The sequence below is a fragment of the Stenella coeruleoalba genome, assembly GCF_951394435.1.
Source record: "Stenella coeruleoalba genome assembly, chromosome: 2".
NCBI classification, from domain to species: domain Eukaryota; kingdom Metazoa; phylum Chordata; class Mammalia; order Artiodactyla; family Delphinidae; genus Stenella; species Stenella coeruleoalba.
In genome coordinates, this window is record NC_137147.1 from 139,713,808 (window position 1) to 139,741,332 (window position 27,525).

At 42.6% G+C, this 27,525-nt stretch overlaps 1 protein-coding gene across 2 annotated transcripts in view; it reads right to left on the reverse strand.

Moving 5' to 3' along the window:
• The window catches only part of MAP2K5 (mitogen-activated protein kinase kinase 5), a 262,237-nt gene that overhangs the window by 14,492 nt on the left and 220,220 nt on the right, over window positions 1-27,525 (reverse strand). For both annotated transcript variants that reach the window (XM_079913743.1, XM_079913742.1), the window contains 2 exons: window positions 25,563-25,624; window positions 22,551-22,596 (listed from right to left, as the gene is read on the reverse strand). In XM_079913743.1, the coding sequence (XP_079769869.1) occupies window positions 22,551-22,596; window positions 25,563-25,624 (108 nt within the window). The remainder of the gene's footprint in view (window positions 1-22,550; window positions 22,597-25,562; window positions 25,625-27,525) is intronic.

Here is a 27,525-nt window from a genome sequence, read left to right on the forward strand (position 1 = left end):
CTCCATCTGGCTACAGATAAGCCGGCGATGGCCTTCCCCGCAGAGCTGTATGAAACCAAGTCTGTTTTCACCGTTAAGAAGGACAAAGTTATTTAGGTACAAACTTGCTTCTTCTGGTAGTTATGCTCCCGTTTACACAGAGACCTCAAGTCAATCAAATCCAGTACGGATGGATTGAGAGGCTTCTGTGTGTCTGGCTCTAAACCTGGTTTTTAGAGTCAAAAGACTCCCCCTGGCACATTCATGCCTTATTTGGTCCCCTCAGAAAAGTAAAAACAACTTCAACAAATAATAATTCAAAATAATTTTACGCTAATTATTGATTCAAGAGCAAAGTGGTCATATTGTTTCAAACTTGGGCATCTGCACGCAATGTTATCAAGCAGTATATTTCCTATTTAGTGAAATGGTCTGTTTTCAAATCTAGAGGCACTTTACATACCTACAGGCCACTGTAAATTTGACTCCCTTACTTAAGACTAAGAATCTGAAAGTTACAGTAAAACTCGAACACTTTACTTTTAGCTAGTCCCTCAAGCCTTTATTCAAGTCCATTTTTTTGTAGTTGAGACTAGTGCTTACACACTTACTATCTGGTTTCCCAATCTAAAGCACAAAATAGAAGAGGAAGAGGGGAGGGCTGTTAGAAAGGGGAACGAGGGCAGGAGTACTAAGTGACATCTATTAGCAACACTGCAAAACAAGAACAAAACCAAAGAACCAGCTTGGGGTCAACCAGTGCAGGGACAAGTGGCCCTCCACGTGTTAACATCAGGAGACACTAGGACAGCAGAACGCAGCAAACAGACTGTTCGTGATGATGGTCTAAAGAACATTTTCTAAAAAGCCAGACCCTGATGCATGTAATCCGTTTAAAAGGATAGGGAAGTATATATAATACATTTAAAACCTCTTGCCTATAATCTTTTTTAAAAGTTTTGGTTTTATAAGGAATAAGTCTCAGTTATCTGAATAATATCCTTCCTTGGAACTAGCTCATTTACTGAAGGTGGTGAATAGAAGACTTGCTGCTCTTTGAGTTTCGGAAGGTCAATATTCAACAGGGGAAAGCTCACACTCCGTCTGGCCGCCTTTCAGCAGCACCGTGCGATGTCACCTGGCAGACAAGCCTTCAGAGCCTCTGAACTCAGTAAAGATATATGGGGCCACTTAGGGCCCAAGTTTATCTTGGCTTCCTTTGGAGAGAGTTTGATTACTTCTAAGATTTATGGTCAAAGCAGAAGGAGAAAAGAAATACCTCACAGAGCAGATTTATAACCTCATCTTGTTTTTATAATCACATTAGGGATGACATCCTATGACAGAATCTTGGAATGACTACAGGGCAACTTGGAAACTCGGTGGTAAGTTTTATATTTTGGGGTTTGGAGCATTTTGTACTTGCAAAGGTCAGGGAGGAAAGGACCAGGGAAATGAGCCAGGGGACGGTCAGAGAGTGAGTGTCAGCTGGTCTAATTTTCTGTGTCAACTCTGAAAATTAGATAAACAATGACAAACCAGGCTTTTAAAATGAACTTGTCACTTCTGGTTCTCTTGATACAAGGTAACATTTTTCAAGTCCTGGTAGCCCTAAAGACAGATTTAACCCCTGAGAGGTTTATGTAAGTGTTCTAAAGTCCCCACATCTAAACAAAAGGTTTAGTCCGACCCTATCACCCTTAAAAGGAAAACTAATCATCCTTGAAACTTAAATATGCTTCTCCTAACAATTAAGCGGACGTTGCCTAGAGCCAAAGGTCCAGTCTTCTGCAGGACAGTCTCAGCAACTTGATTTTTTCTTTCTGTCATCTCGTTGGCTCTCCAGACCAGCTCAACCCTTCAACATGGTCCCTTGATCTTTCAACCACTGTTCTCAGCAGGTACTGGTTCTCCCTGCACCAACTCAGGGGAGCACAGACTCTGTCCTGGGTCCACCCCGCTTCTCTGCTGTTATGAAGACATCGGGTAGAAGAACTGCTCTGGCCTACAATTTGGCTGCGACAAGCTCCCCGGTGGGGAGGGGGACAGATCAGTGAATCCTTCTAACAGCTGCCCTTAGTGGCTTTGCTCTAAGGATATTTATTCAGTTTGAATACGTTGATTTGGAGAGAAAAATACATATATGTATTTACCAGCAGCTGAGTAGAGCTTTTCATTCCACGAAGTGCTTTCAACCTCATCATCTAATTCAAGTGTCACAGTAAATCCCACGAAGCATCAGGATGGCATTACTGTCACTACCTATTTGTGGATCTGAAAACTAGGTTCAGAGAAGCGATTTGGCTAAGGTAGAGTTGGGATCTGAACTGGACATCAGCTCTAAAGCCTGTGCCTTTTGTTACAATATGTTCTTGTTTTGTTTGTTAATATGTTATGTTATATTATTACATATAATAACAGCAATATAATAGCCAACAGTTGTGAGCACCTAACCGTGCCAGATACTAATTAGGTGTTTTCATTTACAGCATTTCACATGATTCCCCAGCCCTGTCAGAAGTAGATGTGAGCTTATTTTACAAGCAAAGACACTGATGTCCCTAGGTGCTAAGGACTGCACTTCAGGCTGAAATCTCAACACTGGGCTTGAACCCGGGTTCTTGGACCTCATGTGTCACTCTTTCCCCACACTCTACAACTGGCAGAAACAACCCCCCACCCCCCAACAAAGCACAAATGCCATAGTCTGCCCTGGATCAAAGTATAAAATAGGTCTTTTAAGGTCCTGTGACCCCCCAGTCTTTGCCTCATCCCTAAATTCAAAAGCCTTTTTCCTTTCTGATGTAGAAGAGTCTCCTTTTCCAAAGTGTTCCAAGCTTCAAAATTACCTCTGCCGCCAGCTAACTGTTGAGAAGAAAACCATCTGATTAAATCAACTCACAGGATGGTATGAATAACCACAGGCAGGTAATTCACCTGTGGTTCCTAGGAGCCTGTGGATTTCATTCTCTACAGTGAAGCTCTTTCCCCCCTCGCTCTGGGAACTCTGTGCTCTGTAAAACAAGAAGAACAGGACCAACTGCACAGGAAGCCTGTGTGTATGAAATTCCTAGCACATAGGCTATCCTGGAAGCAGCCCTACAGTCATGACTATCAGTGGCTTAGACTTGGCAGTTCTTATCATACTTCTTTTCTAAGGAAATTTTTGTAATACCTAACATGTGTTCAATGCTAAATCTGGAAGACACCAGACCAGCTCCCCTGATAGCTGCACACAGTACGGGGGGACGGGCAGAGGAGGATGAGGGGTCTTGCTCTCCATGTATTAAAGACTCTCACCACTCACTGAGCGGCCCCTCCCCTGAGCCTCAGGCCCAAAGACCTAACTCCCTCCTCCATTTAAGACAGGAATGAGCAGACTTCCCTGAGTTCAGAATTCCGTGTAACTAAAACACAAAATAGAAAAAAGGAAACCCAACTGTTGCACTCGTGCACAGCCTATAGACAAGACAGCAGTGCCCTCAGACAGCATTTCAAATACAGTTTATTAGTGTGTGATATGAAAAGGGTATTTTTATTGCATGATATAATGCAATGGGACCTTGGGCGCTCTGTGGAAAGACCTCACACTCAGAAGTGTAATGAACCCGTAGTCCCCAAAACATTATACTGTACATTAACCTATCATTAATGGCACATTAGGGCTAGGGGCATTGCACGCTTGCTGGTCAGGGCTCCATCAGGACAGTGTTGAGAAAACCACACAGTCTTCCCAGGCTTAAAACAAATAGAGAAAATAAATATTCCTGATGTCTACAGGCAGCTTTAATGGAAGTTCAATCCCAGCTCTGCCCTGTAATTTCCAAGCCTGCTTTTTTAAGAGAGGAAGACACACAACTGAACAAGAGAAGAAAACGAGCCTCTTGCAGTCCACCTGCAGCTACTGGCCCTGCAGCTCAACACCGGTTCAGCAAGGTCACGAGCAGACCAGCACCTCTGGTAGTAGCGTAAAAGCTGCCTGCAAGACATCCAGGCCTGGACTGTAGCCTATAGAGGTAAACAGGGTCTTGGAGACTGTGCGCCTACGTGCCTCACTCTCTAGATGGGGAAATCAAGGTTCAAAAAGATGAAGGAAGAGACAACCTATCCAAAAGAAAAATGGTCAAAGTATGTGAAAAAAAATACAAATGGCCAACAAACACATCTGGAAATGGCCAAAATGTTCTATGGCAGGGTCCTGGTTAAATAAATATGGACCATCTATATAATGGAACACCATGCAGTATTAAAAAGAACAAGACAGACTTCATGTGATATGGAAAGATCTTAAAGAGAAAAAGTAAGGTACAGAACAATAAAATTAAAAATTCTATAAGGACACAAGTTACTGTTAACAGTGCTTAACTCTAGAGAGTAGGGCTGGGAGCTTATTGTATATCCTTCTGTACTATTTGAATTTTTTTTTTTTTTTTGCAGTATGCTCCGGACACACAGGCTCTGGACGCGCAGGCTCAGTGGCCATGGCTCACGGGCCCAGCTGCTCCGCAGCATGTGGGATCTTCCCGGACCGGGGCACGAACCTGTGTCCCCTGCAACGGCAGGCGGACTCTCAACCACTGCGCCACCAGGGAAGCCCTATTTGAATTTTTAAACATAATTTTAACACTAGTTTTAGAAAGTCAATAACGAGAGCAGGAGCAAACGTTCTGGGGAACTTTGTAGTTCCTAACTTCTATGCTAAGTGCTTTGTGTGCTTTATCTTGTCTGGATTTTCACAAAAATAGAAACTGTAAGTTGGTCACTGTTATCCCCTTTCCATGAAGTGGGAACTGAAGTTGCGAGGGGTGAAATAATTTATTCAAGGCAACCCTCTTACCCATCCACTTTCTATAAGGAAACAGAGTATTTGTAAAATTGAGAAAAATCTGGGCTTCCCTGGTGGCGCAGTGGTTGAGAGTCCGCCTGCCTATGCAGGGGACACGGGTTCGTGCCCCGGTCTGGGAGGATCTCACATGCCGCGGAGCGGCTGGGCCCGTGAGCCATGGCTGCTGAGCCTGCACGTCCGGAGCCTGTGCTTCGCAACGGGAGAGGCCACAGCAGTGAGAGGCCCGCGTACCGCAAAAAAAAAAAAAAAAAAAAAAAAAGAGAAAAATCTTTCCAGACTCTGATGCAGCCCAGGACCACCTTCCTGGAGACAGCTGCCAACCCCAGCAGAGATCGAGGAGGTAGGCAAGACAAAAGGCCGCTGGCTCCGACTGCAGTTGAATCAAATTTCTGGAAATATCTAGTCTCCACATCACAAAAGGGGATGGGGCCTAGGGACCCCAGGCTACATACACTGTTCAAGTAAACAATGCTTGGCAACCAGGGTTCAAACACAGGAAGGGAAGTATTCCCCTAATTAAGCACGAATCAATTTCAAAGGAAACCCAGACGCTGCTCCATGAAGAGGTAGCTGTCTCGGACCAGCAGAATCACAAGGTGAGAGTGGGGGCCAGGAAGGATGGGGCAGCTGCACACCTTAGGACTATCTGTGCCAAGTTTCAACGTTGCTGCAGCAAGTTTGCTCTGTTTTCTCATTCCTCCATTCTTCCCAATAAAAGAGTCTTGTTATTTTTGGGTAACAGACTTTGCAGCAAAATTTTAAAATGCTAGATTTCATTTGTCCTAGGGTCTGCCAGCACATGCTGTAATTAAAATGTTGATCAGTAAACAGTTTAAATATATGGCAGACAATGCAGTTAGAGCCTACTGTTAGGTCAATATGTGATTTAGATTTGCCATTTAAAAAATCTCATTTAAATTTTGCATACATTAATCACTACCATACTTCAAGGTTCTGATATCCACCTGACTACAATATTAAAATAAAACTTGCTGCCCCAGGGAAATCCTACTTATTCTTAATTGTTTCGAGGCTTTGATGGGCTTTTAATCTAAGATTAATTTATGCAATTTTAAATAACTCTTCTTATGATTAATAAGCTTGAAAATTAAAAGGAGTCTAAAGCAATTATAATGAGCATTTGGTCATAACCTCATTAGAAGAAGGAGTGAAGGATACAGCTCTGGAATTCTTACAAGACTACAATTTAAGGTTACTTTTAGAGAAGTCAAACGTAGTTCCTGAAATTGCAAAGGCAGGTTAGCAAAGGTCAGTGTTAAAATGACGGCTAGCTAGATTAGCATACTAATGATTTTCCCTGATAGTGACAGAAAGGACACTGAAAAGAAGATGCAGAGAGAGAGACAAATGACATGCTGCCAAGAAGCTACAGGCTCTGAACTTGGCTTCCTATTCTTTTGGCTGGAGACCTTCATGGAATTTCAGAAAGAGCCAGGGGGTTAGGACATCCCTATTTATAAATCAGTTCCAGCCACAGATTCTGGTCCACGTGGAGCAAGCAGAGATCAGTCCTGTGTGGCCTGTTTGCCTGTTGTGGTTGGGCCACTGCCCTGCTTAAGAACAAATGGCAGCTTCCTGCAGCCACACTCCTCACCGGTGTGCAAAGCCCTTCCAGAGCTGGCTCGCTGCTGAGCCACCACTTTCTAATTTCCATATTCAGACAAATCCTTACAGCTCTGGCTGGAGCTGAGATGCGTCCTCTGACCACCCTCGGCCACCCTGTCCTGGGTCCTCACACCGTGCAAGTCAGCAGCACACAGCTCACCCTGCCTTCTCTAAATGTCTCCTATGGGTGTGTCCAGTCTGCTCCTTGAAGATCTGGATGGTTCTTAAATTCCTTTTGAACCCATCACAGTACCTCAAAGATGCAGACAGCAAATTGTTATTAACTGACTGTCTCATAATAATTCCCTCCAACAAGATGTTCATAATACTGACTAGAGGACTGACATGAAAAGTTAAGACTTCCTAATGCCTGGGGAAGAGTATCTCACAGAGGTCTATCCTTAAAAAATTACCAATTCATCAGACACTAGCTACAAACGCCCAACGTATGTATATTTGTTTTAAGTTGCATTAAGCTCCACTAAGCGTATTTGTCTTTCAAGAAGCTACTGGTCAGACATGCCCAGGAACATTACATGAGACAAGTCATGACCCAAAGAGGCTGATTTAGTGCCCCCACATATGTCTAGCACTTTACAGTTTACAAACACTTTCACAAACTCTATTTTAATAAGAAAAAAACCCCACACTTCAAGATTGGTATCACTACCCCCATTTTATAGATGACGAAGCTGAGGCTCTTGGAATTCCCTGGCGGTCCAGTGGATAGGACTCCAAGCTTCCACTGCAGGGGGCACGGGTTCGATCCCTGGTCAGGGAATTAAGATCCCGCAAGCCGCATGGCATGGCCAAAGTAAATAAGTCTTTTTTAAAAAAATTAAAAAGTAACTGTTGATTACCCAGAAGACGCAGAGGCTGTAGTTGAAAGTTTATCTTCTGATAACGCAGATCAATGTTCTTTCCAATTCACCATGTCGCTTCTTGTCTCTTGTTCACGACAGACTCACTTTCAAGATCTAGAGCCCATCTTCAGCCTCTCCAGACTTCACATTCAGAGGACAGAGTACGTCCTGACAGTTGTCAGCCACACACCCTTCCAGTCCTACGACCATGGTTACAGAAATGAGCGGGGTCATGACCCCACGCGTGTGCTTTCCCTCTTCTGATTCCTGTAATGCCTGTGCTGGCCTGGACACTTGCAGGCTGTCTTCCCAGCCTTAGTCTCCCGTCTGCCTTCCTGATGGACCCTGATCACTGTCTGGCTCCCTGTTCTGTGTGACCTGGCTACTTTGTTCACATGTCTCTGAAGGCACTCATGAGTTTGGCATCTATAGCATTCAGTTCTTTCTTCCCCTCTAGTCTTATTCAGATATAACTGACATACAGCACTGTGTAAGTTTTAGGTGTACATCACGATTTGACTTTACATATATTGTGACAAGATGACCATAATAAGTTTAGTTAACATCCATCATCTCACACACATACAAAAGAATGTTTTTTCTTCCTTGTGATGAGAACTCAGGATTTACTCTCAACTTTCAAATATATCATATAGCAGTGTTAACTACAGTCATCGTGCTGTGCATTACATCCCTAGTATTTATTTATCTTATAACTGGAAGTTTCTACCTTTTGACTACCTTTATCCAATTCCGCCTTCCCTATACCTCTAGTAACCACAAATCTTTTTTCTATGAAATTTTTAAAAAGATTCCACATATAAGTGAGATAATACAGCATTTGTCTTTCTCTGACTTATTTCACTCACCATAATGCCCTAAAGGTTCATCCACGTTGTCGCTGATGGCAGAATTTCCTTTTTTATGGCTGGATAATATTCCATTGTGCATTGTCTATCGATCTCACAACTTCTTTATTTATTCATCTGTTGATGGACGCTTAGGTTGTTTCCATGTGTTGGCTATTGTAAGTAATGCTGCTATGAACATGGGGATACAGATATCTCTTTGATATAGTGTTTTTGTTTCCTTCAGATATAGTCCCAGAAACAGAAATCCTGGATCATATGGTAGTCCTAGTTTCAATTTTTTGAGGAACTTCCATATTGTTTTCCATAGCGGCCTTACCAGTTCCCAATCCTACCAACAGCGCACAAGGGTTCCCTTTTCTCCACACCCTCACCAACACTTGTTATCTCTTGTCTTTTTGATGACAGCCATGTAACAGGCATATGGTGATATGTCATTGTGGTTTTGATTTACATTTCCCTTATAATTAGTGATGTACCTGTTGGTCATTCGTATATCTTCTTTGGAAAAGCATCTATTCAGGTCCTTTGCCCATTTTTAAATTGGTTTGTTTTTCTTGCTATTGAGTTGTATGAGTTCTTTGTATATTTTGGATATTAACCCCTTAACAGATATGTAGTTTATAATTTTTTCCCCATTCTGAAGATTGCCTTTTATTTAGTTCTTTTTTTTTTTTTTTGCGGTACGTGGGCCTCTCACTGTTGTGGCCTCTCCCGTTGTGGAGCACAGGCTCCAGACGCGCAGGCTCAGTGGCCTTGGCTCACGGGCCTAGCCGCTCCGCAGCATGTAGGATCCTCCTGGACCAGGGCACGAACCCGTGTCCCCTGCATTGGCAGGCGTACTCTCAACCACTGCACCACCAGGGAAGCCCTATTTAGTTCTTTTTGATCACCTATTCAACAGAGATCATTGAACAGCCACTTTGTGCCGTGTATTGTGCCAGCTGCAGAGGATGCAATGGTTTTCTCACTACACCGTAAGCTCCTGGAGGGCAACATTAGTGTTTCATCAGCCTCTGTATTCCTTACAGCTGTGCAACTCAAGTAATGGTCTGGGACCCCTTTGCTACTAGTGTGCCAGAAGATAAGGAGCTATGCCACAAAGTAAATCAGCACACAGCTTCCTCACTGAGGTTTTGCGACAAAAAAATGTCAGGTGAGTTAAACAGAAGACTTTGAGACACGCTTGATTTATATTCTGGTACAAACTCCACATCGTGTGTTCAAGAAACAGGTCAGATACTAACACTAGCATACTGTCCATATATATATTTTTTAAGTACAGTTACCTTTTTTTAAAAAATTTATTATTTATTTTTGGTCTTCGTTGCTGCACGTGGGCTTTCTCTAGTTGTGGCGAGCGGGGGCTGCTCTTCCTTGCAGTGCGTGGGCTTCTCACTGCGGTGGGTTCTCTTGTGGAGCATGGGCTCTAGGCGCATGGGCTTCAGTAGTTGTGGCATGTGGGCTCAGTAGTTGTGGTGCATGGGCTTAGCTGCTCCGTGGCATCTGGGATCTTCCTGGACCAGGGCTCGAACCCGTGTCCCCTGCATTAGCAGGCGGATTCTTGACCACTGAGCCACCAGGGAAGCCCCCACTGTCCATATTTGAGTAGCACTGAACTATAGCACCTAGCAATATATTCTGCATATAGAATGTGCTCAGTAAGGTTTTCTAAGTTAAAAGAAATTTCTCCCAAACTCAGAGAGTAGTATCTCTTAGAAGCCACTCACTCCTATAATCACGATGGCAGAACTAAAAATGAGAGAAGGTTTTGTGGCCAGATAAATTGCAGAACATACTACACCTTCAGTTTTTGCTGCAGGTTGACAAAACCAAAAAGCAGTAATATAGCTCACAAATTTTCACAGCTTCCCTTCAGATTACCAACTAACAGACAGGTGCAAACTGCTGGTGATTACTTTCTCTCTTCCTATTTGGTTTGTCTGCACTGAGGTTCAGGCCTCAGCCAGGCCCCAGCCGCTGTGTCCAGATACAAGCTCTCTGATTCGACCACAGCCCTGCAGATTCCGGGTGAGGCCAAGGTGGAGGGGACTACAAGGACTGAGTCGAGTAAGCGTTCTAGAAGGGCATTTTTGGTCTCACAAGGACAAACTGCTGAAATTCTACACATTTCTTTGTGGGGCGTTTGTATTCGTTTTGTTTTGGATTTCTAGAAATGGCCTGACTTAGCTGAAATTCCCACAACCACAATAACAACCCCCTGTCCACTATGCATCAATAGATATTAGCTTTGATGTAGTACAGAAGAGTCCTGTATTTTTCCTGGCTGTGTCACTCTAGGCAAGTCAATTAACCTCTCTGAACCCGTTTAATGCATCAGTAAAATGGGAATAAGAATAATCCTTACAGTGTTTACGTGAAGGTCAGATGAGATAGTGTATATGAAAGAACTCTGTAAACGCATGTTTTTAAAAATGTTATCTGTTTAGCTTAATTTCTCTCTCTAAAATAAATCTTTTCTTTCTTTAAGGTTAAAAATTAGAAGCCTTGGGCTTCCCTGGTGGCGCAGTGGTTGAGAGTCCGCCTGCCGATGGAGGGGACACGGGTTCGTGCCCCGGTCCGGGAAGATCCCACATGCTGCGGAGCGGCTGGGCCCGTGAGCCATGGCCGCTGAGTCTGCGCGTCCGGAGCCTGTGCTGTGCAGTGGGAGAGGCCGCAACAGTGAGAGGCCCGCGTACCGCAAAAAAAAAAAAATTAGAAGCCTTTCTGAATTTATCTGCAGCCCCAAGTTGTACGCAATTGTTGCTCCAATTTCTTTCAAGTAATTTCAGAGGAAATAAGGTGTAGTACGGATTCTGACCAGTACGGACATTGGCTCTAAGCTGTGTTTCACATGTGTGCAGAAAGTAGTACACTCACATGAGTACCCCAGTGTCCCGCAAGGTCTGGCTCATTTGTCACCCCATTCACGAAGCCTCCCCAGATACCCTTCCCCAGAACTCACTGTACCTGTTCAATTCAGATCATTTCAATTCGTAACTATTTATTGAGCATTCAACTCGGGGCTAGGGATTGGGCTAGATGCTGAGGATACAAAATAAAGAAGACATGATCTCTTCTTCTTGTTTAGGGGCTGTTAAGTTACCACCACAAAGTGTGAAAAGTGCACTGAATCAGGTACTTGCCAGAAAGAAGGGTGACATACAACAGGAAGCCAGCAGCCTTACTGAAGCAGGCTGGAGAAAGCTTCACAGAGGCTGTGCCAGTTGAGCCGTGGAGGCTGAGTAGGAGTTCACCACGTGGACGTGAGGAAAGGGCATTCTTGCCGAAGAAACAGCACAAGCAAAGACGTGACCATGTGAGGCTCACGCATTAGGGGACTGTAAGAGTGCAGGCTGCGTGTACAGGAGTGCCATGAGGTGGAGGGGCAGCTGAAGGTGGGCAGGAGCAGGTGGGGGAGGGCCTTTGGCGAGTCTAACAATCTATCCTGCGCTTGGCTGTTCAAATCCTCATCTTCCTTGCTAGACCGTAAGCTGGTTGAGGGCAGGACTCAGGGCTGACTGCTTCCTCGGCATCAGGCTGGATGCTCTACCCAGAGCAGATACTCAGCAAAGAAAAACGGTGAGTGTGTACTGAGACGCACGGGTCTGACACTGTCTCCCTGTCGCACAACGGCAGAAAAGGCTGCTGAAATACAAATCTGCACTAGACGTGCAATGGGTTACAATTCAGCCAGCCCCCCAAAAGCTAGCCTTACGCCTTCCTTTGGTACTTAACCCACTTTCCAGATGATGCACACTGCTGCCTGCACAGGAGAGCTGGAAAGGGGGCCATTTCTGAAGGCAGGAAGCTGAGCTGCCCAGCCGAAGCTCTGCTGACCTCCCGGACAGGGGAAGGAAAAGCTCCTTTTGGAGAAAGAATTTTCCAGCCCTGGAGCTGGTGCCTCAGGCCCTGCAAAAAGCCAGTATTCCAGGGTTGCCAATTTGCCTTCCCCAGAGTTAGAGCGAGAGTATTGCAGAGGCAAGCCTGTGGCTTAAAAAAAAAAAAAAAAAATCATGTTTAATTTAAAAATTAGAAACTGGAGCAGGCTGTGAGCACAGGGGTTGATTGAAACAAAATTTAAATTCCTGTCAAGCCCATTTAAACATGGGGGCCCTTCATAGACAATTAGCTGCTCCCTGTGAATGCTGCATCAACTCAGGCCTGGTCACTGCGAGAAGAGAGGCACCTACTGTGAGGCGCTGGAAAAAAAATTAACTAAAACCAGGCTGTATGAAATATTTAGCCTTCCAGTATATCACCGGGGTTTGAAAGTGTAAACAAGACAAAAATCGATTCCTCGGTGCCCTCAAATCAATGCCCTAAAATGGTTAGGGCATCTGTTTCTGCTAAATTTTGTTTACATCGGCAGATTTGCCTTAATTGCAGTTGTTTATCTCTCACTGTCCCTGGGGCCCTAATCTCCCGATTACTAATACTTAACACTCATTTCACATCTAAAGCTACTTCTAATCCTCAACAGGTTTGGGGGGCTCTTAAAATTATTGAAACCGCAGAGGCGGGAGACACAGCCTCTTTGTGAAAGGAACATTTTCTTATCTACTACCAGCTGGGCCCAATCATCACCAGGGATGGCTACAACAAAGGTGCTAAAAGGCTCTTCCACAATGACTGCTGCTCCACCGGGGATTCAGAGGATAAAAAAGGGCTTTGATGGAAAAATCTGAACAAGAGGCTAAAGCAGTCCAGCCAAATAAAGTTACTGTCATAATCAAAAGCTGTCAATCACCATGAAAATCCAATTAAAAATGTCTCAGCACAGCCCTCTTCAGTGGAAAAATGTACCCTATTTATACAAATTTTTGTCAACTCCACAACAATCCCACAATTAGAAAGTCCTGCTATTAATTGAATCCTCCCCCCAAGTTTAAAAAGAGATGCAGGCCATTCAGAAGCCTTCTGAGGGAGCTGAGACACACACAGGCTATTGGTATACAATTAAGAGTTAATCGGGTTACATTTGAAAATTCCATTTTTATTTGTATCAAGGGAATCTTTGCACGAATAAATGAATGGTACCTAGTCTCCTACTTCAGAATCAGTGACCATTTATATTAAGAGAACAGAGAAATGGTAAACCAGGATACTGGGAAGAAACTAGTCCACACTCCGGCAAATGTCTCTCGGTAGACCACGGCCTAATGTTTAATTCTAATCTTGAAAATCGAATAGAGGACAGAAGGCCCAAATGTCTCCACTGCCTTTCTGCAGTCTCTAAATGGCCAAGTGAACCTCAAGTTATCTGCAGGCAGATTTGGCCCCCAAATAGCTGTGTATCTACTAAAGGCCTCACTGAAACCACAAGGCTCGCGGTCCCCAAAGGTCTCTCTCGAAACTGCTACAAATTAAAAAGCAAACAACCCATTAAACAAATCCAGCTGGTTACAACTGTAAATAGGAGGCTTCTAATATTTTTCCAGCCCTTGAAATTCCTGGTTAGACTCATTAATTATTGATAAGAACTGCATCTATTTATTGGAGTGTACTCACAGGAAAACAAGTTGGCCGCTTTCAATGGCGATTCCCAAATCACAGAGACTGGGTTTCAAGATCCTTTTGTATTTCCCCCACAAGTGGCTGTCTCCAGATTTTTCAACCTAATCCACTATCCCCGAGAGCTGGGGGGCGCGGGGTGGCCCACATCTGATATGCTGATAAAGACCTAGGGGTCCCCTGCCATCAATCTAACCCGGCAAAGATGGTGCTGGCCAGGTGGTCTCCTCTAAGTCTTGACTCTCTAATGACCTCTTGATTTGGATTTAATTGTCAAAGGTGAATTCCCAAGTGGTCAGAACACACGCCAAAGATCACAGGTGCCACTGAGCAAGGCCTGCTTTACACTTTCTTGCTCTTCCCGTACTTCCAGGGTGTACAGCCAAACCCTAGTGCCTGTTCTGATGGGTCTGGCTATACTGGTTGTTAAAAGCTTTGAATGGTATCCCTGCAAACACTGCAACATCCTAGACATTCCATTATTTTGGCACCAAATGATTTTACCCACATGACCTCTCATAGCAGGAAGTCAAACAAAAACCTCTGATCAGACCATGTAGTTCTAATATGGCCATCCTAACTTACACTGAATATCACAGAGTCCAGGGATGGCTTGTTCTTGGGTGAGTTTCCTCAACTTTACTCTCAGTTCCTGCAGAACAAGGGACATGTCTTGTCTTTATGTCTAGTACAGTGTTTTACTGAAATGGATTAGAATACAAATGGCACATGCAAAGAATAATAATCAATCGTGGTTTCTCTTCTTTTAATCAGAACAGAGAACTCGCCTGAATGACAGCAGCATAGGACCAAGCTAGGAACTGAATTAAAGATCATGCTCCTCCTTCAAGGCAACTTACAATCTAGTTGGAGAAAAAAGGTATCAAACCAGTGAGTTTCACCTGGAGAGCTTTTAAAAACAACAAAAACCCCCCGTACCTGCTCCCCGGCCCAAATGTCAGAGATTCTTTGATCTGGGTTGAGATCCAGGCTTTTTTTTTTTAAACCCACTCAGATGGTTCTGAGGAGTTGCCTGAGTTAGGAATCACCATACTGTATGAACCAATCTGTGAATCTACCATGAATATATAATTTATGTAATTAATCGCTGTTTCAAGTTAGAGGCAATAAATGGTGGAGGGCTTCCGAGAAGGGAGCAAGCACTGTGAAGGGGAAGAGTAGGGAAGGCTGCAGGGAGGAGGATGGAGAAGTTCAAGGACAGCAGAGAGGAGAGAATCCTAGGCTGAGGCCATCACCCAAATAACAGAAACTCCCCGTGAGCTGAGTAGCGTCAAAGGAGGAAGGAACGTAACAACATACTCTAAAGAGCCAGCTTAGCCGCTGTGAATGTGGTAGAACACTGAAAAGCGGCCCCACTGACCCACGTTACGGCAACCAAGATAACCAAACTGTTCCTGTGGTCTATGCAGCCTTATTGTGCCTTGAAATGTGATGCTGGGAAGATGACAGTCAGACCAGTAAAACAAGAAAGAAGCCTTGCAGGCAGGAGTTCAAAAAACCGCAATCTTAAACAGGCAAATCATCACCATATTAAGAGATCTGACTTGACTGATGGAGGAAAAAAGTTATCCTAAACTGGGAAGTTAAAACTGTCAGATTGCCATGATCAAGGAATGACAGATTTTATCTGTCTGTATCTCTCTTGCTATGTGCATGTACATAAACACACACACACTTAACACACATGTATTCATCTGCTAAAGTCTCGTGAAGAGATTAAGCAGTCACGTCTATGGAAAAACAAAGCTTGTTTTCTGGGGTTATAATCTCTCTGTTCTTGCTGAAGTGCTAACATGTCATCAAAAATTCAAATTAAAGCTGTCTGATTTAGTGTGATCTCAAGCGTCCAGACAGTGATTCTGCCGTTGTAATTATGCGCAATTAAAAGCTAAAATCAACTTCTCACTAGTGGATTCCTATTTATAAGCAGACACAAACAGATGATTTTAATGGCCTTCAGAACTTGGAAAAAAAATAAAGTCATTACATGGTTGTCAACTGGCCCCCAGGCTTCTGTGATGCCTTTTGTGCTCGAAGAAAATATTTAGTTGAAGTTTTTCAATCCTATCCGGGGTTTCCCCCTGCAAATTTGGGGTGCCTTGGCCAATAAGCTGATGTGCACCTCCAAATGAATAACCAAAAGCAAAACTGATGTCTGCAAGAACTGGAAGCCAGACACACACGTAAGTCTGGCCCTAACGGTCTATTTTAAAACATGCTCCGTATGAGGCAACAAACTAGCTAAAGGTACTAAACTACCACCAAGTTCAGAATTGCTTATTAAACCATCATTAGTATCTTTTTAAAAAATTTATCTTATATGATATTTTAAAAAACTTGTTATTGGAGTACAATTGCTTTACAATATTGTGTTTCTACTGTACAGCAAAGTGAATAAGCTAGACGTATACATATATCCCCTCTTTTTTTTGGATTTCCTTCCCATTTAAATCACCACAGAACACTGAGTAGAGTTCCCTGTGCTATACAGTAGGTTCTCATTAGTTATCTATTTTATACATAGTATCAATAGTGTATATATGTCAATCCCAATCTCCCAATTCATCCTACCCACCCCCTCCCCCCTTGGTATAAACCAACATTAGTATCTTAAAAAGCTTAGATTGCAAGCACATGGTCCGTGAGCACTATGCAAGGGGGCTGCAGAAACGTGCCTTTCCTCATATTTGTACTTAGGACACCTGTAAGCCCTGGGTCAAAATAAACCGGAACTCATTTTTGATCCAGTTAGTAGAATGAGGTGATAATGCTGAATTTTATCTGAGCCCTGTACTCCCAGAAAGGAGTAACAGGTGAGGAATCTCCCTACTCTCTTGTTAGCTACAAAGGACCATCCTGCTCACACAGAGATAAGACCCCTTTCCATCCTTCCTCATGACTTCCTAAGACTGGCGGATGACTCCCTTGTTCACCTGCCTCCATAACCTTGGCCCCCTCCGGTTGCTTTGAGACATTCCTCATTAATAAACATTCTCCCTATTGCAAGTGCCTGAATAAAATCAGCTCCTTAATCGTCCCATGCATTTTGTGGCTTTGGGTCCCACAATGGTGAACAAAGCCATTTGGTCTAAACCCAGAAGTCACACCGGAATTTGAGTGCTGGAGAGAAAAATTCTAATGTGGTGGTTTTTCCGATTTTTAAAAGGGACCATGCAGATGCCCAATTTATCACATACCTTGATTAACTTAGAGAACAACCCACCAATCTATCTGAAAATGTAATTACCATCAGGTTTGGATAAGCAGAAAAGCTACCAGTGACAATTTAATTTAGAGGAATTAAACAAGTTAACATCTCTTTGCAAGTAATTAAATGTTTAAACAGATTTTTCTGGAGCAGTTTGGTGTTTATTAGCCCCCAAACAATACCACCTTCAATACATACAGCCTTTCCTGAGAAGTGAGATGCCTTCAAGTTTGCAGCTGCTGGGATTTAGACGAAGGAAAAAAAAATCTAAAAGCACTATTTTGATTATAACTGACACCCCTCCCTCAAGACCCACACCTGCTTCTCTTGTATTTCCAGTCCCACTATTTACTTGCTTTCTAAGCAAAACGTCAAATTTCAATTGCAAACTGCACTCTGTGTTTCTTCTCAGGCGCCTGGATAGAAAACCAAAGCTGAGGAAATGCTAAAGGAGGACGCCCTACTCTGGAATGTACAAGGAAATGCACAAAATAACAGGCATTATTAGAACCTAAGGAGAAAAGTCATGTTTTTAAACAATTACTAAAGCAGTATAGTTATAGCATAAAGACAATTTCTGCGCCAGCTCGTTTCTCTGAAATTCTCTCTGCCACTGAACAGCTAGAACAGATAATAACTATTAGTAAATCAAACTCCTCTGCAATATCCAGCTGTGCCTCATGCATTTACATACAGATAGAATGGGTATATGTTTTTAATATGTATGCGATACGTACTTTTACCACAGTCAAAGTGCATGGGACAAAGGAGGAGGAGAATGGCAATCGGATCAGCATGAGATAATAAAGTGGCCTAGCTAAAGTATTAGCCAGCGATTGATCTCAAACCGGGATGCTGCTTCTTCTGACCTGATTACTTACTATGCATAGATTCCATTAAATAGAGCTTAGACATGGAAAGCTTCTGGAAACACTCTAAATGCATAGAAGGATCTACAGCGCTCTGAATCCAAATTGTAACTGCACAGGAGCCCATGGCCCACACCTTCCCTGCTCGAATCAAGGCCCACGTTCAGGGTAGGCTGAGAGGTTAAAGGGTCACCTGAGAGCTGGTGGGAAGCCCTGCCGAGTCCCACAGGGAGGGCCCTTCCCTTTCCTTCCCTTCCCCCCAAGCAAGCGTTTCACCCTCCAAACGAATGCCTCCCTCCTGAGAGGCTTGTCCTGTCCTGGCTGCAGAGCTCTAACTATCAGAGTGGGAAGGTAGTGAGGGAGCTGAACGATCACTTAGGGTCACGGTCCCCTTTGAAAAACTGATGACAGCCATGAATTCTTCTTTAAAAAAATGCAAATCGCCGCATGCATATACAATTTTGGATGTAATTTCAGGGGCTCTAACAGACTTCCTGAATGAAGTCACAGCCCCTAGGTCAAGGATTGCTGATCTGGTCCAACCCCTTCATTTTGCAGATGAAGACACAGAAGTGGGGAGGGATTGGAGAGCTGCTGACAAGGGAAAGGAAGCTTCCCTGCTAAATCCGCCTGACCTTCGCTACAAAAGAACCCGAAAGGAAGATTAATTCGGCAGAAGGAATTCTCTGTGGTTTACACAAGCAGATGGTCTATAGAGTAAGGTTGCTCACCTGTCCCTTTTACTTAAAAATATGTAAACATATAATTTGCATAGCCAAGCCAGCCACGCACCTCTCCATCTCTGTGGCTTCACCTCAGGTTGTCTCTGTCCCTGAGTGCAGGGGTATGATTCTTAATTTTTTGCTTCCCTCAATCTGATTATTGACATTTTGGGAAACTTTCCCTACCGCCTTCGCATCATCGTCCTCTCCCCTCTTGCTGCAATCCCATCAATCCTTTCTGACTGGCAGAAGCTGCCCTTTTCCCACATAAGCTGTGACACGTTTGCTTGGTTGTCTGAAGCCTCTGAACACCGTCTGCCACCTCCTCAGAGTTTCTACAGCCTGGAAACTTTTTTCTAAGTTTGTTGGTCTTCAGTCACAGAGCTGGGGCAGCACTGATATAGGTCTTTCCTGTGCTTTACATCGGAGTGATTTAAAAGTGGGTTCTTTAATTACGGAATCATCGTCACAGGAACAGAAAGAGTGTGTGTGGGGTTCCTATCTGTCTGGCTGTGTCAGCATGCCAAATGCTCCTGGGGCTGCCTGCATGGCTGGTTTTCCTTTGCTGGGTTTAAAGCGGACTCCTGATGCATGCAGTAACTCTTAAAGAATTGAAGAAAGGTCAGATCTTCCCCAAGGATGAAGGACTTCCCTATAACTGAATAGAGTCCACTCAAAAGAATTAACTCAAGAAAAAAGGTACTTATGGGTGGGTGTGCTGCTTCTATGTCAAGTCAAAGTTTTCAGACCTGGGTACTACGGTTCCTTCTATTAGAAGTGGAATTTCTTAACAGATTGCCCAGCTGGTGGTGAATATACTGCCTATTTGAGCTCTACCTTTGTGGGTTTGTAACTCCATGAGGCCAATGTCAATGGAATTTCTGTTCCAGCAAGCACTAGAGGTTTCACATTGCTCTGAAAAGGTTTGGGGACTCGACACACTCACGCTTTGCCCATCCTTTCCTCTGCCTGGAATGACCCCTTGCAAACTCTCTATTAAAATTCAATCCATCCTCCAAAGGCTGTTTTCAAATGCTAACTTCTCCATATAGCTTTTCCCCATTTCCCCATATGGATCCCCACAGAACTCTGCAATTCTTTTATAGTACTTAGTTTATTCTAATTATTTGTATACTTGCCCTACCCCCTGCAACACTGTACGTGTGAAGCTTACCCTGCATCTTCTGCTGAGTCTAGCACAGGACTTTGCACATAATGGTCCATAAATATCTACTGAATCAGCTGTCTACCTGTTTCTGAGATCTCCCAAGATGATGTGGATGCCGACGATGAGACTTCTGAGTTAATTCTTTATGTAGCTTAAGGGCTACATGCCAGAAAACGGTACCCGTTCATGTGGACCCTGGCCTCCCCCAAATGTGAGCATTAAGGCAAGTTCTTGGTCCAATTTTAAAACATTTCCACTTAGAACAGAAAAACTGTAGCCATCTTAGGAACAACCACGCCAAGCAGAGAGAATTAAACAGCTAAACAACTAAATGAATTCTAACGTTGGGATTTTAATAGCCTCTAGCGTCTAAACTTGAGTTTTACATGTCATCTTTAAGAATGATATGGTCAAAAATTGCAAAGACGATGATTTTTAAGACTTGGGTATTCTGGTATATGAGGTGACTCCACCAAATAAAACAACAAAAACCACTTGAGTGCCTGCTAAGTGCAAGGCCCAGGCCCACAGGTGAGGGTGTTTGGGCACACCTCTCCCTGCATTCTGATTTACTTAGGCTGGGACTTGCTGTGTTCACTGGTGGTCAGGGTCACACCCAAGTTCATGTAAGAGTTCCGTGATGGCAAATCCGTAACTTTCCATATTTCCACCCGACTTCACCTCTGATGCTCTCCCTTTGATTTGCAAAATGCAGGCCCATAGGGAAACCTCAACAATCCTGCGGGCCTCACAGCTGATGTGGCCCAAGTTGTGCAGACCATGTTGGTACCCTGCTGGGTGGAGTCAACACGCTTGGGAGATACGCTGCTCTTTTTGTGAAAGGCAGGCCCCCCCCTCCCCCAGTGACAAATGGGCTCTACAGTTCATGCATTCCAGAGGATGCGCTCAGCTTCCAGATGGAAGCACCACCAAACAGGTTGTAGACGGAGAGGGAAAAGGAAAAATTAAAGCTATGAATATGCTGGAAGGAATAAAGAGACTGGTTTCTTAAGGGGGTCCCTAGGATGTGACTCAGGTTCCTCAAGCCAGGGACAGCCCACTTTCTTTCCTATCCCCTTCTGGGCCCAATATTTTGGCCAAAGGGGGGCAGGGCTCAACCCCCTTGACCACAGGAGCCTCACACACATTCCATTGTTTCCTGCACCCTCACTGAGCCTGTACTAAGCCAGGGGGTGCCTCACTATTGCTATACCTAGGGGAATAAGCTCATTTAAATCAAACTGTGAGCAGTACTAGAAATAATGTTAAATTAAGTATAGGATAGTGCTTCCTGTGACAATTTTTCATTGTATTTTATTGATTTATTGACATTTATTAATTAAAAATATGGGACGGCACACACCAGGGTGTATAGTTGTAAACAGATATATCGAAATACATATTCCTCATCTCTCTCCACACACAGACAGCCACATATGCTTGCTTTCAAGGCACTGAAAGGACTCACCCTTCAGCCTTATCTTTACAACTTGCCACCCTGGAGTGGTGTTCCCTACCAACACATACATCCGGATGCATTTATGAGTGTATGTACGATCTGCAGATGTTTTATTTATAAGTGGCCAACTCACTGCAGCATTGAAACATGCATTTACAAATAGATATCTGTTTTATGAAACCCTATTCCTTTGTTTTAATAGCTGAGCTATCCAGCCATGCCATGATAATGTACAAGGTAAATGGGTCTCCATCTCTAGAACCTGTTCCAAGTTTCCTCAAATGTGACTAACTGCATGAATTTCCCAACCATCAGAGATCCGCCCCCGTCAAAAAAAAAAAAAAAAAAAAAGACCAGTTTATTCTAGACATGAAACCTGCACAGTTATAAATTGCAGGGGTTTTAGGGGTGAACTTTAACTTGAAACTACCCTGAAAACTGAGATTTTGCTCCAGGGGTAACATGAAGAAGAAAACTACCTTCCTGGAAAGCACTTACGAATTAAAAGGGAAACATACGGCTATTTTATATTTGGGGACGAAATCTGTATTATACAAAAGTTTGGGTGCTTAGAGTATTTATAAGGATGAAATACAAAGGCTAAAAACCTTTGAACCGATTATCTTTAAAATGATTATTATTTAAAGTGATGAGAGAAAACTAGTCAGAATTTGTCCTGATTGCAATAATCTGAAGACAGCGAATGGTATGCAAAACATTAGAAAGAGTAGACTATAATTATTATTTATTAATGCTTGATGCTAACGTTATTCTAACAGCTTCTGCGTTGTCAAATCAACAATCTGCACTAAATAAATGACCATTTGGGAATTGTTAGGGAACGTCTCTGTTCCTCTCCCTGCTTGACTAAAAACTGTCATTTGCAATCAAAGAAAGCGGCCTTGGAGCTGAGAACACAGCACTTGCAGGCTTATAGTTGTCTTTCTGAGGAAAGACCAAAGGTTCACATTAACTTGATCTTTTGCAGCCAATCTAATTTCATTCTACATGAATCCAAGAGGACTCCACGCCACAGTCAGAATTTCCTGTAGGACTGCACTAAAAACTTAATATGCTGACTATCTTCTCTGTTACCAATCCTCTGAATTCTGAGAGGCTGTAATAGCAAATGAGGACAAGGAATAACCTAGATTAACTTGTGACCCTTGAGTGTGAGGCAAAGGAAAAGAATTCTGCATTAAGTTTCAAATTGGTGATAGGTTTTTAAGAAGTGAAAACTACTATCTGAGGATGTGAGCTTCAAAAGCACCCACTGAAATGAAGTAAATAATATTGGCTTTGCTGAGTCTGTGGATGCTTTAAATCCCATTCTGGTCCTTTTAACAGAATGTTAAGCACAGATATGTAACTAGAGAATTCTAATGTAACTAAAAAAGTCTACTTACCATCAATTCCTCAGGTGCTGGCCTTTCTTTTGGCTGTTTTCTCATGCTGTAAGAGAAAAACTCATATTATCTATATCACTTGTAAATTTGTGCTATAATTTCTACCATGGGCTATTTCTCCTGGAATTTGAATGTTTTCAAAATTCATCATGTTCAATTCTTGGCCAAAGCATTAGCATGTATTCCCTTTCTTTTATTTTGACCTTCAATTAATCAGATTTTGGGGGAATCTCATGAATCAAAAATGCAAAGATTTTTTGGGGGGAGTTACTCTTGCAATACAGATAAAGAATGAATTTAAATTTATCCTAATTCTACTTCTGAAACTAATGTGAAAAAAAAAGCAGCAATGTTCGTTTCCTGACTCAGTTATCAATTCATTTCAAACAAATTTAGGGAACAATATACTTCTTTTTTGGTAACTGGGATAAGACAATAAGAAAAGAAACATGAATATCAGGTCAAATGAGAAAACATCTCATTCCTTCATTATTACTCCAAATGACAAGTAATATATAAAAGAGGTCAGGTATCTAGATAATGCTACAAAAGGGTTATTACATTATCTCAACTTTCATTTATTTTGGCTACCATGCAAGCTGATAATTCATTAAACAGCTGTCGGAAAGTTACGTTTGTTTAAGCTGCTTAAAGAATCACATTCCTCCTGAAAAATATTTCGTCTTATGTGCAATAGTCATAATTAGTAGCTATAGCATGTACTTAGCTACGTGATGAAGCACCCAGTCATGTGACTGAGGTAACTGTGGGTAAGCTGCCTACTTGATGGTCGATTTATACTAAACTCAGAGTATCTGTGGGATGAAGTCATGAAAAGAGACTGCTGCTTCTATTACTTGGAAAATCGCAGACACTTTTTCTTTCTATAAGGCAACCTCAAACAAGCAAGAAAAAAAAAGCCCTTCATACAATCTCTGCATTTGCTGACAGTATTTTTTTTTTTTAAGTACAGAGATCTAATGATAATTTGGTAAACAAGAACCGTAGTTATGAACCATTAATGACATCGAGGACATTTGCCTTCCCTATAAATAACCATATGCATCTCTCAAATACTGCATCCATTAGCAAGTAATTCAAGCTGTCTCGCCAGTGGAGTTGGTAACAGTCTTAATCTGACATGCCAAAGTAGCTGTATCTCTTGGGAAAACAAGGCTATTACCCACTATCATTTCTGTTTTGGCTTGACATCTGTGGAAATTTCAACACAGGTTATCCCTCCCTCTGTCTCCATAAAACTTTTATATAACAGCTGATTAATTTTTGGGACAGAAGGCAGGCAAAGCCCTATCTGCTTTTCTCCCTCTCTGCTCAGAAAGGGCCCCACCCCCAGGTTGGTCTCAGACCACATAGTAGGATAAGCACAGTGGTCACGGCACAAATCCAACATCTCGGAGCGGGTGATGCCAAAACCCGGCGCTCCAGGCAGCTTGGGAATCACACAGTTTGTTTTTCAATGTCTGCATTTCAAAATGGGATTATTCCCATCATGTGCTTCTGTTTCTAGGAATTTCATGTAAAGGAAATTAAGAGAGACTGATACATATTTCTAGATAATGGCTCTAATATTAATGAGCTTAGGATTCTAGTGTTTAACCAATATGTACCTTTTTTTCCAACATGGCATATTTTGGAAAAAATGTTTGCAGAGTGAAAACAGTTTTTACAAGCTACGGAATATTATGTAAGTATTTTAAATAAACAGAAATAGTGTTAATAAAAATTTTAGAAGTTGGGAGCTAAAATTCTCTTCCCCACATATTCTCCTATGGAATATAAACTACACGAGACATTTTTATTAAGAGGTAACATATTACATTTAGTCAAAAAGGTGATAAAGCTTGACATTTATATTAAGGAATATTTCTTAGTTTCACTTTAGCGGCATCATCAGATGGATCATGGGGGGAGGGGGAGGGGCCAGTGTACAACCATTTCGGTCTCTCTGTCTCTCTCTCTCTCTCTCTCTCTCTGCTGGGGTGAGGGAGAGGGCAGAAGGATGGCAGCGGAGCAACTAGGCCTTCCAAGACCACATGGGTCCTTCTGAATAGGGGGTAGGTGGATAATGTGAAAGGGATAATAAAAGAAAACTTCATTCTATGGGGAGGAAAAAGGCAGAAGGCTGGAAAAGAACCCTTGACAGAAAAATGCCTGTTTCCTCAGGTATAAAATGACAAGGGGTTGCCTAGAGACTCTAAGGGCCCCTTGGATCTAAATCCTGTGGCTCCTCTCTCAGTTCTTATAATGGATAAAGTGGGCCTAGTGGAACTGTGTCTTCATAGTCTCTCAAACATCAAAATTCAATGAAATGGGACAACACTATTGTGTCTAAAATATAACCAAAGATAAAAGTTATTTACTGGGCTTCCCTGGTGACGCAGTGGTTGAGAGTCCGCCTGCCGATGCAGGGGACACGGGTTCGTGCCCTGGTCCGGGAAGATCCCACATGCCGCGGAGCGGCTGGGCCCATGAGCCATGGCCGCTGAGCCTGCGCGTCCGGAGCCTGTGCTCCGCAACGGGAGAGGCCCGCGTACCGCAAAAAAAAAAAAAAAAAAAAGTTATTTACTGAAAATCCAATGAATTAATAAACTATGCTGCTTCCACTAAGTGACAGACACTTTTATGGGTAACTTGAGGTTACATTAATAAAAATAAGCTTCATATGTCTGTTCAATAGGGGCTATAAAATTATGTATTTCTTAAAAAGAAAACTGGATAGCAACAGTACCTGTGCTCAAAGAAGGAGCCTGATTCTCAGCAGTTTATTAAAACAGGAAAAAGCCTCTAAAGTACGTTTATGACCCTTTGTGTAAATAACGTTTACATAATTTAAACAATTTCTTCAGCTTTGCTGCCCCATCTGCCCAAGGCCCCGAAGTCCCTCCCCTCTCCAAAAGGAAGCAGGGAGAGCCATAAGGTCTCACAGAGCCGCAGAGTTAATGGCATGTATCATTTACATTGAGGGCATGGCATGTTTGCAAACGGGCTCACCACTGAGTGATGAAATGTACAAATGGCTCGGAGAACTCTCCAACCGGAAGGACGGGTGAATCCTGGGATGGAGGAAAAACAAGTCACCAAAAGTCACAACAATTGCTTTTCTTTATACCCTCCACCCCCAATCCCAAAGGAGCATATAAAGAGGAATATATAACAAGGATTCACCACCATGTGGAAAGGAAAATAAGGCCTCATCCAATTAAAAAAACGGTCTACACTCTCTTCCACATGTTTATGTAAAAATGCCAAATTTAAAGCCATACACATTTTACCATGGTGAGAAACATGAAAGCAAAGAGGGAAGGGAGGTGAAAAAAGGACAATGATAGCCACAGGGTAGGAAAGAAGGTACGAAAGTGTAAATGAGAAATTAATGATTATTTAAGTAACACACAAATGGTCTTGTAATTAACAAAGAGCTGTGAAATTATTCTTGTGTTGACCTTTGTTTCTTTTACTGGGTTTGCTATTTACACTTTTCTTTTTATTTACATTTATTAGTATATACAGCTGCTCTTAACTGCTTGCCCCTAACTGAATCATGTGTGTCAGAGTTGGGTTTTTGTTTTTTTTTCACTTTAATAGAAAAGCTTTTTATAGGGGAAGCCGTTTCCCGAAAAGGAATTTCAGCCTATTTGCCAGTCTAGGCAAACTCATCATGTGAGAAAGCCAGTGAATTAAGGACACAATGAAAAACGCCCACCTTGCCCACGAACAGAACTAGGGTGGAGGTGGCAGTCACTCAAGAGAGCAGAAAACTACACGGCAACAAACGACAACTACCAGGTAACACAGGGAGCAAACCCCATTACCATTTGCAAAGGAAGGCTTTAAGAATTTAGGAGTTTTTTCAAGAATGACAGAGAGCGCCACTGTGTTTATAGTGTAATGGCTCAGAATGTAATGAAATTACACTGCAGAGTACTTTAACAGTCATCTCATTAGACCTACAGTTGGAACAAGAGAGCCACATAAAGTAGGCAGCTGCAAATGACTCCATTCTCATCTATTCTCATTTGCTATTAAAAATACCTTTCGGCGGCTTTTTTCCTCCCTGACATCCCTACACAAAGTGCCCTGCAAAGTATGATACATGCACCTATTTAAATTAACAAAGGAATGACTTATTTTAATCTCACTGTGCTTTGGAGTGCTTTGGCCATTTGGATGAGCAATATATCATTACATACAACCTTCCAGCGCTGCAGGCAAGAAACTCAGAGCATGCAGCATTTGGTGGGAGCCAAACAATTTCTCTAGCACACAACTGTGTCAAATGCATGCATGTATTCATTATTGAGAACAAGAGGAAATAGCTTTGATGTAGTGGAAAAAAGAAGATGATAAAAGCACCTCTGCAATATGCGTGTCATTATCAATGGTGGCAGATAGATACAACTGCACAGCCTCCTATGTGATTAGTAAATATACATATAATTGCTGTGGCCAATTATCAGAAAAATGAGATCGGTAATTACAAGACAGAAAATTAACTAGAACTCTTATTAAGGCTTTGTTTCCAAATCAAACAATTGGAAACTACCAGAAAATACAATTAAATCAAAGGGAACTGAGGGGGTCAAAGGAACCAAAAAAAAAAAAACAAAAAACAAAAAAAACCCAAAGTTAAAAAAAAAAGGAATGTGAACCAAATGTTTCTTAGTTTTTGCATATCTGTCCTCTTTGAATTAACATTATTTGTCCAGAAGAGGGGAAGGTTAGTAATTGTAAACTTAAAATTCTCATCAATAGAGAAAGGCTTCCAAGAGGAAAGGAAAACAAAGGAAAATGGGAGTGAAATAAAGTCTTGCCAAGTTCAAAGGATTACATGCAGGCATTACATAGAGAGGACGTGAAAGAGGGTGGGGGGCGATGAAACAGTCTGCTCAAAAGAAACCAGGCACGCGGTTAACATGACAAGGCCTCGATAAAGGTATTATAAAATGGTCACAGA